Here is a 14903-nt window from a genome sequence, read left to right on the forward strand (position 1 = left end):
TTGTTTGTTTCAATCTGTTGAGGGTGTCTAGTTTACCTGTAACATAACTATTTACCGTTCTCGTGTTGCAGCAAGCCGTCACTGCGACCCGTTGTGGAGTACGTTTAATGTATACAATATCCCCTCTTTTTTGCGAATTCAAATTTCTTTCAGCGCGGCTCGAACGATGTTTAATTGATTGTAATTCCCATGGAAATCGATTCGTGGCTTGCATGTGAATACTGCTATGTAGCTTCATGTTTTCGTTTCATCGGTGGAAACTCGGACTTCCTTTGAGGTGTTTTTCACGCCTCCATCGGCGGAATACGATTGCAATCAGCGAAAGCTACGCCAGAAAACCCAATAAAACTCATCTGGGAAGTGATGTAATGCACATTTAATACAAATAAATATAATCAGAAAACACTTGTACAAATCAAAGTACATTATAGCTAATATGTTTCACATATATCATTATCTACGGTTCAGTGTCTTTGACTTAGGTTAGGAAGGACTCGCTATGGCTACCATAAAATACATACAGATACGTTTACTTATATGGGGATATGTCCTTTCGGGCTATTCGCTTCCTCTGTGTGCCTAACTGTCACGGCGAAAGCGATTTTGATTAGTTCGGCTTTTTAGGGCTAAGACATCCACGTAAAACACACAAGCAACTCGGTTTCGGCTGGATTTCAAAATCCTTTTAACAATTTGAAGGTTTAACATCAGAGGAAAACACTAAGCTTAGCCCGGTAGAAATGCCCCTGCCGTACTCTACTTGGGTGTAAGTATTTTGTTTGGTGTGTGTTTATACTGGTAATGGTGGTTATAACACTGATAAATATGTTCCATCTGTCGCCAAAATCACATCCAGACCTGCTACATTCGTTACAATCTAATCTAATCAGGGCGCGGCATGAAAGGCTCCGCCTTGACGTTAATCTTACACCTAATGCAGACACATGTAGTATTAATAGTACACAACGTGATTGCCCCAGGGGTGTTATTGTTGCGGGTTGAAGTATTTACAAGATTATCTTATTGCATAGATCAGTTTACGGCTGGCGAGTGCATCTGCGAAGTGCCACTCGTTACAACTAGGACTACTGGTAAAAGCGTTTTGTCACAATGCTCCCCTTCTTGATTTATTGTTACTTCATAAACCAATGATGAATCTACAATTTACAGAGTCTTAATAGGTAGCACTCAGGACATCCAACTCAAGGTTTGTTTCTAGTTCCTGTGAGCTTGTTTTAAATTCGTTTTCGACTTATAGTAGTCACTGTGAAGTTGATTGCAGTTTCGTATAAGTGGATGCAATGTCTTGGGCATTGAGTATTTTATTCATTATCTCTCACATTTTTGGATCCCTTTCTGAGGGGAATGTGAAATATTCGGATAGAAGGCGACAACTATTTAAAAAGGAAAAGAAAGAAGCTAAATAATAATATTTCGTTGGTATAAATCAAGGATCGGCACCAACACATACAATTCAGAATTGCATTTTTGTGTACAAAGTATAGGCGATATTCGGTGTACATTTGGGGCAGAGGCCGGGTAGAGAAATTTGAGACCGTGAAAACCACTGGTCTAAGCTGATTTCGAGAAAATTGAAGTATTGCTGACAAATTAAAAATATGTTAAGAAAATATTTTAGCATGCAGTATAAGGGATCTATTTAATTTTTATAAATGGTTTTAAAACTCTTTACATCTGTTTTAATACTACTATTTAAAATGCTCTCAAAGAATACTTTCCTAGGGTATTCGGACTGCTTTAGTGGATTTCCCCTACTCCCTTTTACACCCTCCTTCCTCCGAAAAGAGCATATGTTGCCGAGTCAGCAGAAGGAGCAACGACAGAGGAACCGGATGTGGGGCCCAGCACTCGGCTGTCTTTGACGGCCTTTGTTGTTTGCCCGGCGGCCTGCCATTAAAGTTCAATGAAGTTCCCCGAGTGCGACACTTTGCGACCTAGCCGCGACCTGCCTCTGCCAGGGATTCAATGAAGTGGAAAAAATATTTCCGCCGGCGATAAAATTGCTATAAATTTTCAAGTGCCACGGGGGCTTTGGCTTCGGCCTCGCCTTCTCGTGTCTGTTTTTCAGCATTTTTCAGCCGCCGCCTGCTGGGGCTAAGTTTGAGGCGCTAAAAATTTGTCAGCAAAAATGGTACGAGTTTTGTCGGCTGTTTGTGAGGTGTCATCGAGACTGGCTTTTTGTGTGGCTGCCACTAATGGCGTCATTACCTATCATTTGGGCCCCGGCCGCCTTCAGACCCGTCCCGCAAGCCAGGGGCTCTAAACTTGGCAGCGCACATTGAAAACTTTCATCCGGCTTTCGTTATTACAGTTGTTGTAACGGCTCTTGGTTGTTGTTTGATGTCTTTTAAGCAGCTGCGCCGCCTTCTCTTCCTAGGGCCGCTGGGCACTTGCCTCTGGCTACTGGCTACTGGGTACAGGATTCTTGGCTGAATCCACATCCTGACCGCCTCGAGGGGCCGTCAAATTCTTACGTGACCAGCTGAAATTTTTCATTTTCCCACAGAAATAAAACAAAATGAATGAACTTTTCAAATAAAAATAGCAATCTGCGGGGCAGAGGGCAGCCGCAACCACACGAACAAACAACAAAAGTCACAAATTGCCGTGGATTTGTGTACGTGTCGGTTCCTTTAATGGGTCCCGGCTTGCTTTGTGCAGTTGCGGCTAGAGAGTTCCCCCATAAATTTAATGCATAATTGCCAAATTCCAAACCAAATAGAGTTTATCGATTGGAATTTTCACTGCGACATTTTCAGGGTTTTAGGAAACGCAGAAAATATGAAGTAATTTGTTGAATGGGACAAAGGACTCGCGGAAAATCTTCTAAAAGAGACTATTAAACAACGAATAGGAACAGAAATAAATCGGTAATTCTTAGCAATAAAAAGCTAGAAAGCTTTAAGTCATTAAAACTACTATTACCGACTGAACAATAACCATTTATACCGTATATCCGGTTTCTGTAAACTGCACTTCGACGTCAAAGCTATGTGAATTTGAGTTTTACGTGTACATTCTTTGGAGAGTACATTTTCCGTGAATTTGAATTTGTGTTATTGCAGTAAGGTATCCATCGTAATTCTCGGGGGAACAGCAAGTGGAGAAACTAATGCTCAATTCTAGAGCCTTGAAAATCCTGTGGGTTCCACTCCTGGGCTATGTCCTTTCAATAGCATGCAAATTGAATTTGAAATTAATTAGAGGCACATAAGCGCTTAAGCCCCACGGGCTTTCGGCCACACTTGGTCGGCGGGAGTGAGTGCATAGCGGTGTGCCATCCCCAGAGGTTGCGTATACGACACGTTGGTCGGTGCATTTATCTGTCGTTCGCCACTGCCACGCTTCTCTTGAGGACCCCTCGTCCTGTAGCGGGGGATGTCCTTGAGCGCGGCTGGACCGGGAGGGTGGATTCCTGGAAGTCCACGCTGGGGCACTTGTGCGGATTGGCCTTGAGCTTACCGGGCTTCACGGGTGTCTGCTATCTGCTGGGGCGCCAGGCACTCGTGCTGGAATAGCGGCACAGCAGGACCTTCTTGAAGGCCTGCCGGAATACCTTGTTGAATATGGTGTAAAAGATGGGGTTGACCATGGAGCTTGCGTACCCCAGCCAGGTGACCACGTCGAAGACCCAGTGGCTGATCCGCTCCTCGCACTCCGCACACACCGTGGGCAGGAGGTTCAGGACGAAGAAAGGCGACCACAGGATCACAAAGGTGAAGAAAACCACGCCTAGGACCTTGGTTGCCTTTTGCTCCAGCCGTATGATCCTGCCGTGACGCGATGAGTTTCTCGAGATCACGCTGGAGTTCCTCGAGTGATGAGATCGCACGGTTTGTTGTCTCTGCAGCATGCACGGCGATGAGGTGGTTGTCCTGGTCTTGCCGCCACCGCCACACTCCCCGCCTCCCTGATAGTTCATATTCTGGTGGCTCCTCAGTGTGGCCGATCTCCGCAGCGGTGTAGATGAAGTGGAGGCGGTGGCCGTTTTGGTAGGGGTCAAAAGCAGGGAGGTGCGCACTCCACCGAAGCTACTGCCGCGCCTCCGATGGCGACTGGCATCCCAGGTGACCACCGAGGCGGTCTTCGAGATACTCAGCTTTCTCCGGCCAGGACACGGAGTTCCGGGCGCGGCCAGGTAACCACTGCTGTCGCTCTGAACTGTCAGAGAGCTGCCCTGTTGGTTGGCTGAGTGAGGACTGAGGGTGGAGCCTCCGGTCGATGGAGGGGCTCCGCCTGCAGAGCCCGCCGATCCGCCGCCCGCTATTCCTGCACTCACACTAGAGGTCAGAGCCTTTTTGCTCCCACCACCACTGCGCAGTAGTAGCTCCATTTCGCTGGGCGAACTACTTACAGCCGTGGTCGTGGTGGTGGTGGTGGTCACTCGGAACGCGGATGAAATGATCTTCACCTCGGCGGTCTTTACGCAGTTCTGCAGCGGCCTGTCTCCGAAATAGGGACATGTGCAAACGGAGGGAAGTTGCAGGTACTCCGACGGGTGATCCTGGCTATTTGCGTGGCACTGTTTGGGGTTCTGGGGCGGATCTAGCTCGGTGTCCGAGTGACACCCCTTGGCTATTGCCGTGGCCTTTAGTCCGTTTCGGTCCTCCTCTTCCACCTCGTCTTCGTGGTCGTTGTGGTCGTCGTCGTCAAGGCTCTCCTCGACCGTTGTGTGTCGTGGGTAGAGTGCATTCTTGGGCAGGCTGTTGTGGCGCTTGTGACGACGCAGGGTGGATGTTGGAGTGTCCAGATCGTCGTCAGCGTCCTCGTGACCGGAGCGTCGATCGCGTCCAGAAACCGCTGACGAAGCTCTCCGGCGCATTTTGTAGGCTCTGAGTCGCTGGGAGAGCTGTGAGAGAGTCCTGGAAGTTCAGGAGATAAAAAAAAATAATTAGAAAGCCATTACACTTGAGATTTTAAAAAATGTTTTTTAAGTGGATACAAATGTGATTGAGGTACCCATTGTAACAAAGTACTGAGCACCTCACTGGATCGTTATTTGGTATGTATTCCGGATTTTTAAACTAGACCACTGACTGGAAATTAAAGACAAAGTGACTAATAATTAAGAGCCTTGGATAACTTCGCCTACAGTAAGATGTTAGAATTACGCCAATTAGTTTAGCAGAATTTCGAAGCTTAACAATTCCTCTAATTGAGCGATAGTCATTTGGCGCTATTGGGCATATGCCTGAAAGAAACCGCAGTTTCGCTTTAAAAGCTTTTCCCGAGTCAAATTTAATTTTCTAACTTACCTCGAAGCAATATGTGCCCCGAGGACACCTTGTGGCTTTATTAATAAAAGTATATAAAATATGACTACGTTATACCCCGCTGATTTATTGATTTAGTGCCCATCGCTGCCCCGTTTTCTTTCGCCTGGCGCTGTAAATTTTTAATTAAAATTGCGCAGCCGATTGGCAAACTCTATTCCAAAGCGGGGAAGTGCCTAAAACAATGTGAACAACAGTGAACACCCGGTAGTAGCGGACAATTCAGCAGTAGCCATAGCCAGCACGCTCTGTGGTCAGCTCGTCTCTTTAATTCGCCCTCCCTTAAAAGTAGGCAGCACTTTTGTGTTTGCTTTTTGCGGCTTACCGCCGCGCAGCGTTTTTCTTCAGACTTTTTCCCCGGTTATGTTCTTCTGTTATCCTTGGTGCACTGTGAGAAAACAGACTGAACATTTAAATGATTCAGCGATGTCAGCACATGTTTATCAATGCAGTGAAGGGAATATGATTTAAATGATATAAGACCTGTCTCAGTTTAAAAGATAATGAATAGAAACGTCACGTAACAAATTCCTAGGTATAAACACGAAGACAGTTTAACAGTTTACTGTTTTTACAGTTTAAAAGTCTACCAGTTTAACAGTTTTTCAGTTTAACAGTTTTTCAGTTTAACAGTTAGACAGTTTAACGGTTTAACAGTCTAACGGTTTAACAGTTAAACAGTATAACAGTTTACCGGCTTAACAGTTTAACCGTTTAATGGCTTAACGGTTTAACAGTTTACAGTTTACAATTTACAATTGAACAGTTGAACAGTTGAACAGTTTAACAGTTTTACAGTTTTACAGTTTAACAGTTTAACAGTTTAACAGTTTAACAGTTTAACAGTTTAACAGTTTAACAGTTTAACAGTTTAACAGTATAACAGTTTAACGGCTTAACAGTTTAACAGTTTACAGTTTACAGTTTACAGTTTACAATTTACAGTTTACAGTTTACAGTTTACAGTTTACAGTTTAACAGTTTAACTGTTTAACAGTTTAACAGTTTAACAGTTTAACAGTTTAACAGTTTAACAGTTTAACAGTTTAACAGTTTAACAGTTTAACAGTTTAACAGTTTAACAGCTTAACAGCTAAACGGTTTAACAGGTTAACGGTTTAACAGCTTAACTGTTTAACAGTTAAACGGTTTATCAGTTTAACAACTAGACAGTTTAAAACTTGACTGTTGAGTTAACATTTTTGGAATATAACATACGAGTTTCGATAATTTGTAATGTATTAAACATTTAAAATTGGCTCTCTTAAATCATAGATACAAGTATTCAAAGCAATCTATAAAATTCCCTACGACAAAAATATATATTTCCTTAATTTTCTCTCTCTGCAGGGAGCTGCTTCCCTTCCTCACCTCATTTTGCATTCATTTTAATAAAACGCATAAATTTCAGAGTTGCTTTTGCGGTTTCTGTCCTGCCTGCCCGTTTGCTTTGCATGCAAATGCGCTCCAACTTTATTTGGCCAAGCGAAGGACGAAGAGAGGGCAGAGTAGGGATGTGGATGGGGGCTTGGTTAGCTGCTAATGAAGGCATCAGGTTAAGCGGACAGGAGGGCAAGTCGCAGGCCAGGCGTCGCGACGCTGGATAAGGATGTCAGCTCATTATGCATCCTCCGCGTTTTGATTTGTTTGCACGAGACGTGTGCATAAATTGAGATGCGTTGGAACAGGACTAAGCCGTGGGGACCCAGGGGCGATCGGAGGCTGTGTGTTTGGGCCCAACTTCTCATTATGCAAGTGAAACAAAGCCGAGCTGACGCCGAGTTTGCTATTGTTTCGCCCACAAAGGAATTAAACAGCTGCCGAGCTCATCAAGACGTCGCTTTAGGCTCGCTGGCAGATTCCTACCAAGCTGGAGAGAAGATGAAGGCGAAGCAGGGTCCGAAGACACCTTCCAGCAAGTCAATTGCGATGTCGTTCTTATTTACCACAATATAATGATATTTCTATAATATAAAAAATAACTGGGCCTTTTGAATTTGGAGTGAATAAGGGATCTCTTCGGCTCTGCCAGGTTAAATTAAATTAAATGATTGTTCCCAAAATATGTTTTCAGTGTATGTGAACCAAGTCGCAGAATTAGACTACGGCCCAAACAACATTTGTCAACTTCCAGAGAAGCGTGAGACGACAAATTGTCAAACAATTAAAAGGCACTCCACTCGACTTGGAGCTCGTCCTTTTCCCGCGGCTTTTGTCCTTTTTTGCATTGCATTCAGAGGAGCGTGATTCAGTGCGAGGAAAAAAGGCAAGCCGAAATCCATTTTATTGATTGTGCAAACTCGTTCAACTGTCAAACAATGTGGCAGATATGAAGGCACAATGCCCCATATCGCAGCCAGTTCGATGAAAAGCGCCCAGTCAGAATGATATATGATATAAGCGCATATATAAATGCCGAAAAGAGCGAAAATGAACGGGATACGTTTTTGTGCATTTCGCCAGCTCAGCTGCCACTTTTGGGGCTTTAAACGCAAACGTGAAAATTTCAGTATTTAAAGATTTATTTATTTATTTATTTAATGCTAATTATTAGTTATAAACTAATAGTTAACAAAAGATTAATGAGCAATGGCTACCAAGGCCTTCCGCTCTATAGTGTATTAACAAAGATATGTGTGTGGAATATGTTATAATTAAATTTTATGTATGAGATTCGTTTTGTGTAGAAAGTATATGATTTTATTAGAGTTTGCTGCTGTTGGATTCGCAAGGAGATGGATTGGGTTATCATTGGAAAAGCAAATTTTTCTAACATGTGAAAGTGATTCATTACTAAGTTGCTTGCAGTTCACGAATAATAAGTGAAATTTTAGAGCTTATGTGTGACATTTTAGTTACCAGAAATATGTATAGCTTAAGCCACTATTGCTCGTTAATGTGATTTCCACCTGATTGGCCATGAACACGACCGCCCCGACTCCCATACCGCCCTTCAATTTTTTTTATTACATTCTCGGAAAAAATGAAAATGTTCTTCTCCTATGATTCCAATTTTTTAATTGAATTTCTGGGCGCATCTCTTATCCCGACATAAGCCAGTCGGCTGAAATTAGAAAATTAATGAAAAACACATTTAAGCAAAAGGCCTCGGAGCAGTCGTGGCCGACGCAGAAATCACTTGAGCGGCTCGAATGCCAAATAAAATGGCAGTGCGCCTCCCCAAATAAAGAGCTTTGCAGCGCCCAAAAAAGGGAAACGAAAACGTACAAAAAAATTAATTATTACGAAAAATTTCACAAGTCGAAAGCGGAAGGACAATAAAAGGCAGTGCCGCAAAAAGGGGCGCACTGAAAATAAACGGAAAAAGCGAAAATAAACGAGTCACAAAAAGCGGACTCGAGGTGAGTGGCTGGGCTGCCTTGGCTTTTGGTGTGGTCAGCACACTTGGCCCGAAACTGCCGCCAAAAACCCAAACTGGGACTGGGAATGGGATTCTAAATAGGGCCGAGACTGCGACATCAAAAGGGCCAACGAGTGACTGGAAAGAATCACTTGGACAAAACGGTTTGCCGGCCGCAGATGTTTGTCCTTTTGACAGGTGAGCCAGCAGCCCAGGAAACTTTTCCAAAGTTCTTTCCCAGGATTTCTATCAACAAACGTCTGAATTGTCTGACCTGCCTTCTTGGAGGGGCAAGGTAAAATATTACGCTAAATTGAAACGTACTGTTGAAGAATTTTAATTATCTGTAATGTTATTCCTTACTATACGAATTCTGAGTGCGCCTAAAATGGAAACAATTTCATTAGTCATTTACACCTTTTGTGCAAAAGTAGGTGGTTGCCTTCGGCATGTTTTCCCTTTTTTATGAAATTTAAGTGATTTTTCTTTTCTTTTTTTAAAATTTATTAACTGAAATGATTCTAATACATGGCGCCGACTTTTCTGTTAATTTTTACGACTCTTTGTTTTTCAGAAAGGAGAAAACAAATCAAATTCTTTGCCAACTATACCGATCAGCTCTTCATCGATTGATTGTGCAGTTCGCCTTTTGTTTGTTAAGAGGTCCTTTGACTGCTCGATATATAATACAACGGTTCATCAGATATCGTCATAATTATATTTCATAATGTGTATCTGAAGGGTTTCAATAAGAACATAATTATGTCTATTTGTTTGACATCATTAGAAAGGCATTCCCACTGCTGTTAAAGAGGATATATTCATTCTAAAAAAGCGAAATATCCTAGCATGACACACTGACAAATAATCTTCGGATTGAAATAAAAAAGGGGTTACATTGAACCATCCCTATTTTGAAAATTAAAATATAATAACCTTTTAAGTTTAAAAGTTTAATATGTTGATAGCTCTTACATTCTTGTACTTATAAATAGGTGTTACTCAAATCCCATCTGTAATATGAACCCCTATCATGCGCAATATTGCTGGCTACTCACCCATCGCTCTGCTCTCCGCCCAGGCGACTGCTGGCCAACGAGTTCCGGGTGCTCTCCCGCTCAATGCCCAGAGTGGTGGTGGACAGTCCCATGACTGCGGCTCCATGGCGACCCTTGGGCGAGATGGCGGTGACCTGCTGCTGATGGTAGGACTCCCTGCTCCCCGGCGGATGGAGCTGCTGGTGTTGCAGGGGCGGATGGTGGGGGGCGTAACGCTGCGGGCTGCAGGGGAATTGCAGGTGATTGGATAGTGAAAACTCGGACTTGGTGGGCGATCCAGTCGTTGAGGAGGAAGCCACCGATTCCAGGCCGCGGGACAGCTTCAGCATCTCGGCTCCAAACTGATGGAGAGCCGTCATCGTCGTGGGCGTCGGCTCCTTTATGCTGCGGGCGTGAATAGAATGTATCACATAGTATGGAGCCACTTAGAGCAATGACTCTTACCTGGAGTCCGGTAGCCACAGCTCGTGGTTGTCCAGTGTGCTGAGGTCTGTGTCTGTGGAGTTTGCGGAGTGGGCGTGTAGCACGGAGGAGGCGTGGCCCGGGCCCGGCTTTAAGAGTCGTCGCCAGGTGCATCTCCGTTCTGTGAAGAAGCAAAAGCCCGGGAAATCGGGTAAGTGGATGTCAAATTGCAGACAGTTTAAGGGCGCGCTACTAATCTAACTAATAGGTTCTGGGGAAAATTATATAGCAATTTGAATACTCTTTCAATGCACTTTGGACATTTAGCCTTTGTTTGCATTTTTGAATACATATACAACTTTCTTAGTAAAATAGATATCAACACGATATCTTTATATCCCCAGGTGGCTTCTGAATCGAAAGATCAAACCCCTATATCCTTTAATTTTCTATAAGCAAAGCAGTATAAGAAATTTGGTAAAAATTGCATTACAATTTAATTTCAAAAATTGTTGTCATCTTTCATTTCATTATCTATAAAATTAAATTTAGCAAAAAGTGGCTGAACTTTCGAAACTAATAACTCTACAACATGGACAATGAAAGCAATTCGAAAAAATTACTTGCTATATTTACAATTCATTGACAATTAGCGCACAAAATAAACAACAGCTCAAAGTAGAAAACTGAAAAAAATATATCCTGTTTAAATTTTATTGTATGTCGTTGAAGAGATATTCAGGCCTGTTGCAATTTCCACTTGGATTTCGGATTTGATTCAAAGAATTTTTCTTAATTCTCCAATAAATTCGGGCGGGAGAAAATGTTGACAATTGAGGGCAAATGTTTCTAGGATCATTCATCCTGCTGTCTGCTACATACATATATGAATTCATTTTCGGTTGGCTCTAAGCTATAATACGGCTATATACCGCGTCTACAAACGTGCCAACCCGTTGATTCAAACAAGATTACAAAAATCTTATGAAAACTATCTCTGGATATACATACATATATTTAATCATAGTTTTCCTAAACTTAAAATAAAATTAATTGGCCTAACCCTCTTCATACCTCGAGTGGTAGCCAACTAATTGGGCCTTAAATGTATGGGACTTTTCCTCTCTGTGCAGACAGCTAAAGGGGCAGTCTGCGAAATCCAGCTACGTGACTGGCCCAAATGCGTACGCTTTACAGCAGAGATTTGGCTTAAAATAACTGCCCAATTCCCTCCCCATTGGCGCGGGCACACACTGCAAATCGTAGCTCCACTCGAACGAATCGGGGACATCGCTCCCAACCGAGCCCCGCCTGGCCGCGTAAAACGCTCGCTTGGATCGCTAGAGTGCCCTGGAGTGCAAGGGATTTCAACTGCAGTCGGCAGTCCATTAAATATTCCAAGTCTACATTGACTTTCAGCAGCCAGAAAATAACTGCCAGTTCCTCGGGCACCCGTCAATCGGATGAGAATTAGGAATGGAACCGAGCTTGTTTAACGGGACAGTGGCTGCCACTTAGCCACGCTTGAAGTGAATGGAACCTAGTTGCCATTGTTAGTCTTTTCGTGGAAATGAAAGAAAAATAATGGTGTTCGTGGTGATAACCGCAAAAAAAAAAAAAAAAACACAATTGCTACCAAAATTTTTTACGTGAGATTACAGCAATTGGAAGATATCTACACTTCCCCGTGGCTAATTTTGAACTGATTCATCCAAAACGTACCTTAAATTCTGTTATGTTTCATGAATAACAAAATATGTACTGTGATAGGTTTGGGGGCTTTGGTTTTTTAAACCTCCGAGGCAATTCAGCCCACATGAAAAACGTTGTACATAAGCACCATCGAAAGTTTAATCTTGAAACTTGGGAATGAAAACTAGTTGAGCACTGCAGAAGGCTCCTGCGGCATTACAAGCCATTTACGATGGGGCTTTCAATGCGGAGCAACGTGGAAATTAGCTATCTACACATATGGGCTGGATTTTCCTCCCATTTTAAGGGCGTGAGCGAGGGGGACGTGTAGTGTTTACCCAGTTCAATGCCGATTCTGTGTGCATTGCTGTGGCTCGGTCGCACTTTGGGCCTCCGATACTAGGCAAAGTATCCGGCACATGTCCCTGCATTGTTTGTCTAGGCCACCCCTTCCCCCTTCACCGTTTCGACATTTCCACCCCCGGTTTCCCTACTTCGTCTCGAGTGATGTGCAATGTTGTAAGCACAAAAAGTGCAATGTGAAACGAAATGCAAATTTTAGGCCAACTGAAAATCATATTAGACTACGGAGCTGTCCTTACCCAAGGCCGGTGCCTGGCCCAGCCAGCCGCTGGCCCATCCGGGAGTGGCGGCTGCCGTCTGCTGGCCGCCACCCAAGTTTTGGCGCTGCCGGGCCAGGAGGCGCACGGTGAGGCAGTACGTCAGCAGCATCACGCCCAGCGGAATATAGAAGCACACAATGGAGCCGACCAGCTTGTACACCGGATCCGGTATCTGGCAGGTACCATTCACCAGTACGGAGGCGTGATTCTGGAATCGAATGGAAAGCAGATATCAGAGGAGCACTGTTGATAAACACCATTATACTGGGTAAGAAACATGCAATTAGGCTAAGTACACGTCACATTCCCTGCTAATTTAGTAGGTTCCTTTGATGTTCTACTTATATAATAGATGAATTTGTGTCTTCAAAACAGTTACTCACCTTCGAGTACATCAGGCTCAGGGGCAGGCTCATGGCGATGCTCAGGAGCCACACGAACACGATTTTGAGGGTGACCCGCCGCCTGGTCTTGTTCCGGCCAAATCTCATCGGGTAGCGCAGCGATAAATAACGGTCCACGGAGATTGTGCACAGGTGCATGATGCTGGCCGTGCAGAAGAGAACGTCCAGGCAGATCCAGGTCAGGCAGTGCTCCGAGCCCAGCGGAAAGTATCCTGCGGAAGAGGCAATGAGGAGCGGAGAGGTCAATCCGGGGCTTTGTTCTGCTTTGAGCCAGTATATATTCCCCGTCCGACTTATGACTGTATTAAGTGTCTGCAATATATTTCCACCTATGTGTACACCCGATTTACGATTGCCTGGCAACAATGCAATGCAGGTCCAACTGTCGTCCTGCCATTTTTGTTTAATACTGCTTCGCTTTTTTGCCCCGGGAACCTGTCCCCCTTCAGTCGTAAGCTGGCAAATGATATTACCCGGCCCTCCCGAGGGGTCTTGTGCAACATACGACGAGTGGCCCATACATATGCGAGCAGCTCTAGTGCCGGAGCTGTGGCCATCGTTTCGCACAGCTGTTGGACGTCATAACTCAGTGCGGAGGTCCTCCTACGTTTTCCCATAAACGTACAATTGTATGTGCACAGCGACAAAAGCAGTGTGGCCAGCACACTCCTTAAAATAGCAGCAGCCGCACCCGGCGAGCCGATCTAGACAGGTTCATCTGTCGTCTATCTGAATCATAAAGCCATAAGCACATATGTACAAACAATTTAATAATTAATCGAATCGGAAATATAAAACGCTCTCTTGTATGATTAATATTTGTTTTCTGTGTGAAAATGGGTTTGGCCCTGGAATATTGAGTGACTGATACTTGTGTTTGCTCTGTTGTGGCGTGTGCCCTGAGATTTGGGCGCGGGATTTGTGTCCGAAATCTGGTCAAACATGAATCCGAATTGCCGCTGGGAAAACGGAATCTTTTGAGGAAAAGCAAACGGAGCTAAGTTCGTTTCGGATATGGATCAATAAAATTGTAGAGGGAAGATTCACATGGATTTGGTCGAACATTAAAAGCTTTTGCGTATCATTTATGAGATCTATGAAAGTCCTTTACCATGTCTAAAAGATTTTTTGTGACATATCGAGACTTGTTTTGAAATACACATAAATTTGAAAATTTATTCCAGTTGTACGACCTTAAAAAAGCTAAAGCTTCGAGCTTGGACAAATTGACTTAATAACGAGCCCATTTAAGCCCATTTTCCAGTATCCCAGGCCGTATCTGTTGCATGCTGTCCCACCTTTTCCCCCTTATTTTACCAGTGACCGACCATAAGGTCTTGTTTATGGCCGGGTAATATTTTCCCATCCCAATTGGGCGCCCATCAAGCGCTCAAACTGCAATAATGCCCGGGTCCAGAGCTGAGTCGGGGTCGAAACGAGAACGAAAACGTTACAAATGACACGGCCATTGGGTCTGGCTGAAAACAGGCCCGTCCCAGACCATTTGGGGCGTAAGCAAAGTGTCAATAAGATCAATTTGGGCAGCAGACGGTAGACGGGCTCGAACCTTTAAAATGGCGAAATTTGTTTAAGCCGAGAGCCGAGCTGAACTGAAACTTGAAGGCGGCAAGTTAAATTGAAAAAAAGCACTGGCTCTGGTCATCCACAAGGGGTGAGGAATGGGAAATCGTTGCTTTTCCACGAAAGCGGCAAACGGATCCTGAGATTGGGGTCTGTCTGCCCCATCCATTGCCGGATTGCTCGGCAGAACCTCAGGTCCCTTAGTTTTCTTTGAGGCGCAGGACAAAGCTTTTATTTGTGTTTTTGTCTTGTTTTTTCTGTTGGTTCTTTGGGGCTGCCTTTCTTACGGAAACATTTCAACTTACAAATGCGAAACAAATTTCAAACAAAAGCGCAAAACTTTGCCGCTTTCCGGTTCCAGCGCCGAAGTCAGGGTAAATACATTTTTAGCAGATTTTCTTTGTGTGGATTTCGTTTTGCATGCCGGGGGTTAAAATGGGGCGCGAGGGCCCGTCATAAAACTAAACTGAAACACAAATAGCCGAGGA

The 14903-nt window shown here is 44.0% G+C and overlaps 1 protein-coding gene across 4 annotated transcripts in view; it reads right to left on the reverse strand.

Moving 5' to 3' along the window:
• Positions 1–499: 499 nt before the first annotated feature.
• 5-HT2B (5-hydroxytryptamine receptor 2B) overlaps positions 500–14903 on the reverse strand; it is a 51494-nt gene continuing 37090 nt past the window's right edge. For 2 of the 4 annotated variants that reach the window (XM_070287225.1, XM_070287226.1), the window contains 5 exons: positions 12814–13046; positions 12410–12638; positions 10158–10296; positions 9714–10097; positions 2574–4883 (listed from right to left, as the gene is read on the reverse strand). In XM_070287225.1, the coding sequence (XP_070143326.1) occupies positions 3503–4883; positions 9714–10097; positions 10158–10296; positions 12410–12638; positions 12814–13046 (2366 nt within the window). In that variant the 3' untranslated portion in view covers positions 2574–3502. Of the gene's footprint in view, positions 1395–2573; positions 4884–9713; positions 10098–10157; positions 10297–12409; positions 12639–12813; positions 13047–14903 lie in introns of those variants that run through there. The other 2 variants (XM_070287228.1, XM_070287227.1) reach the window with 2 other exon arrangements.

The sequence above is a fragment of the Drosophila kikkawai genome, chromosome 3R (genome assembly GCF_030179895.1).
Source record: "Drosophila kikkawai strain 14028-0561.14 chromosome 3R, DkikHiC1v2, whole genome shotgun sequence".
NCBI classification, from domain to species: domain Eukaryota; kingdom Metazoa; phylum Arthropoda; class Insecta; order Diptera; family Drosophilidae; genus Drosophila; species Drosophila kikkawai.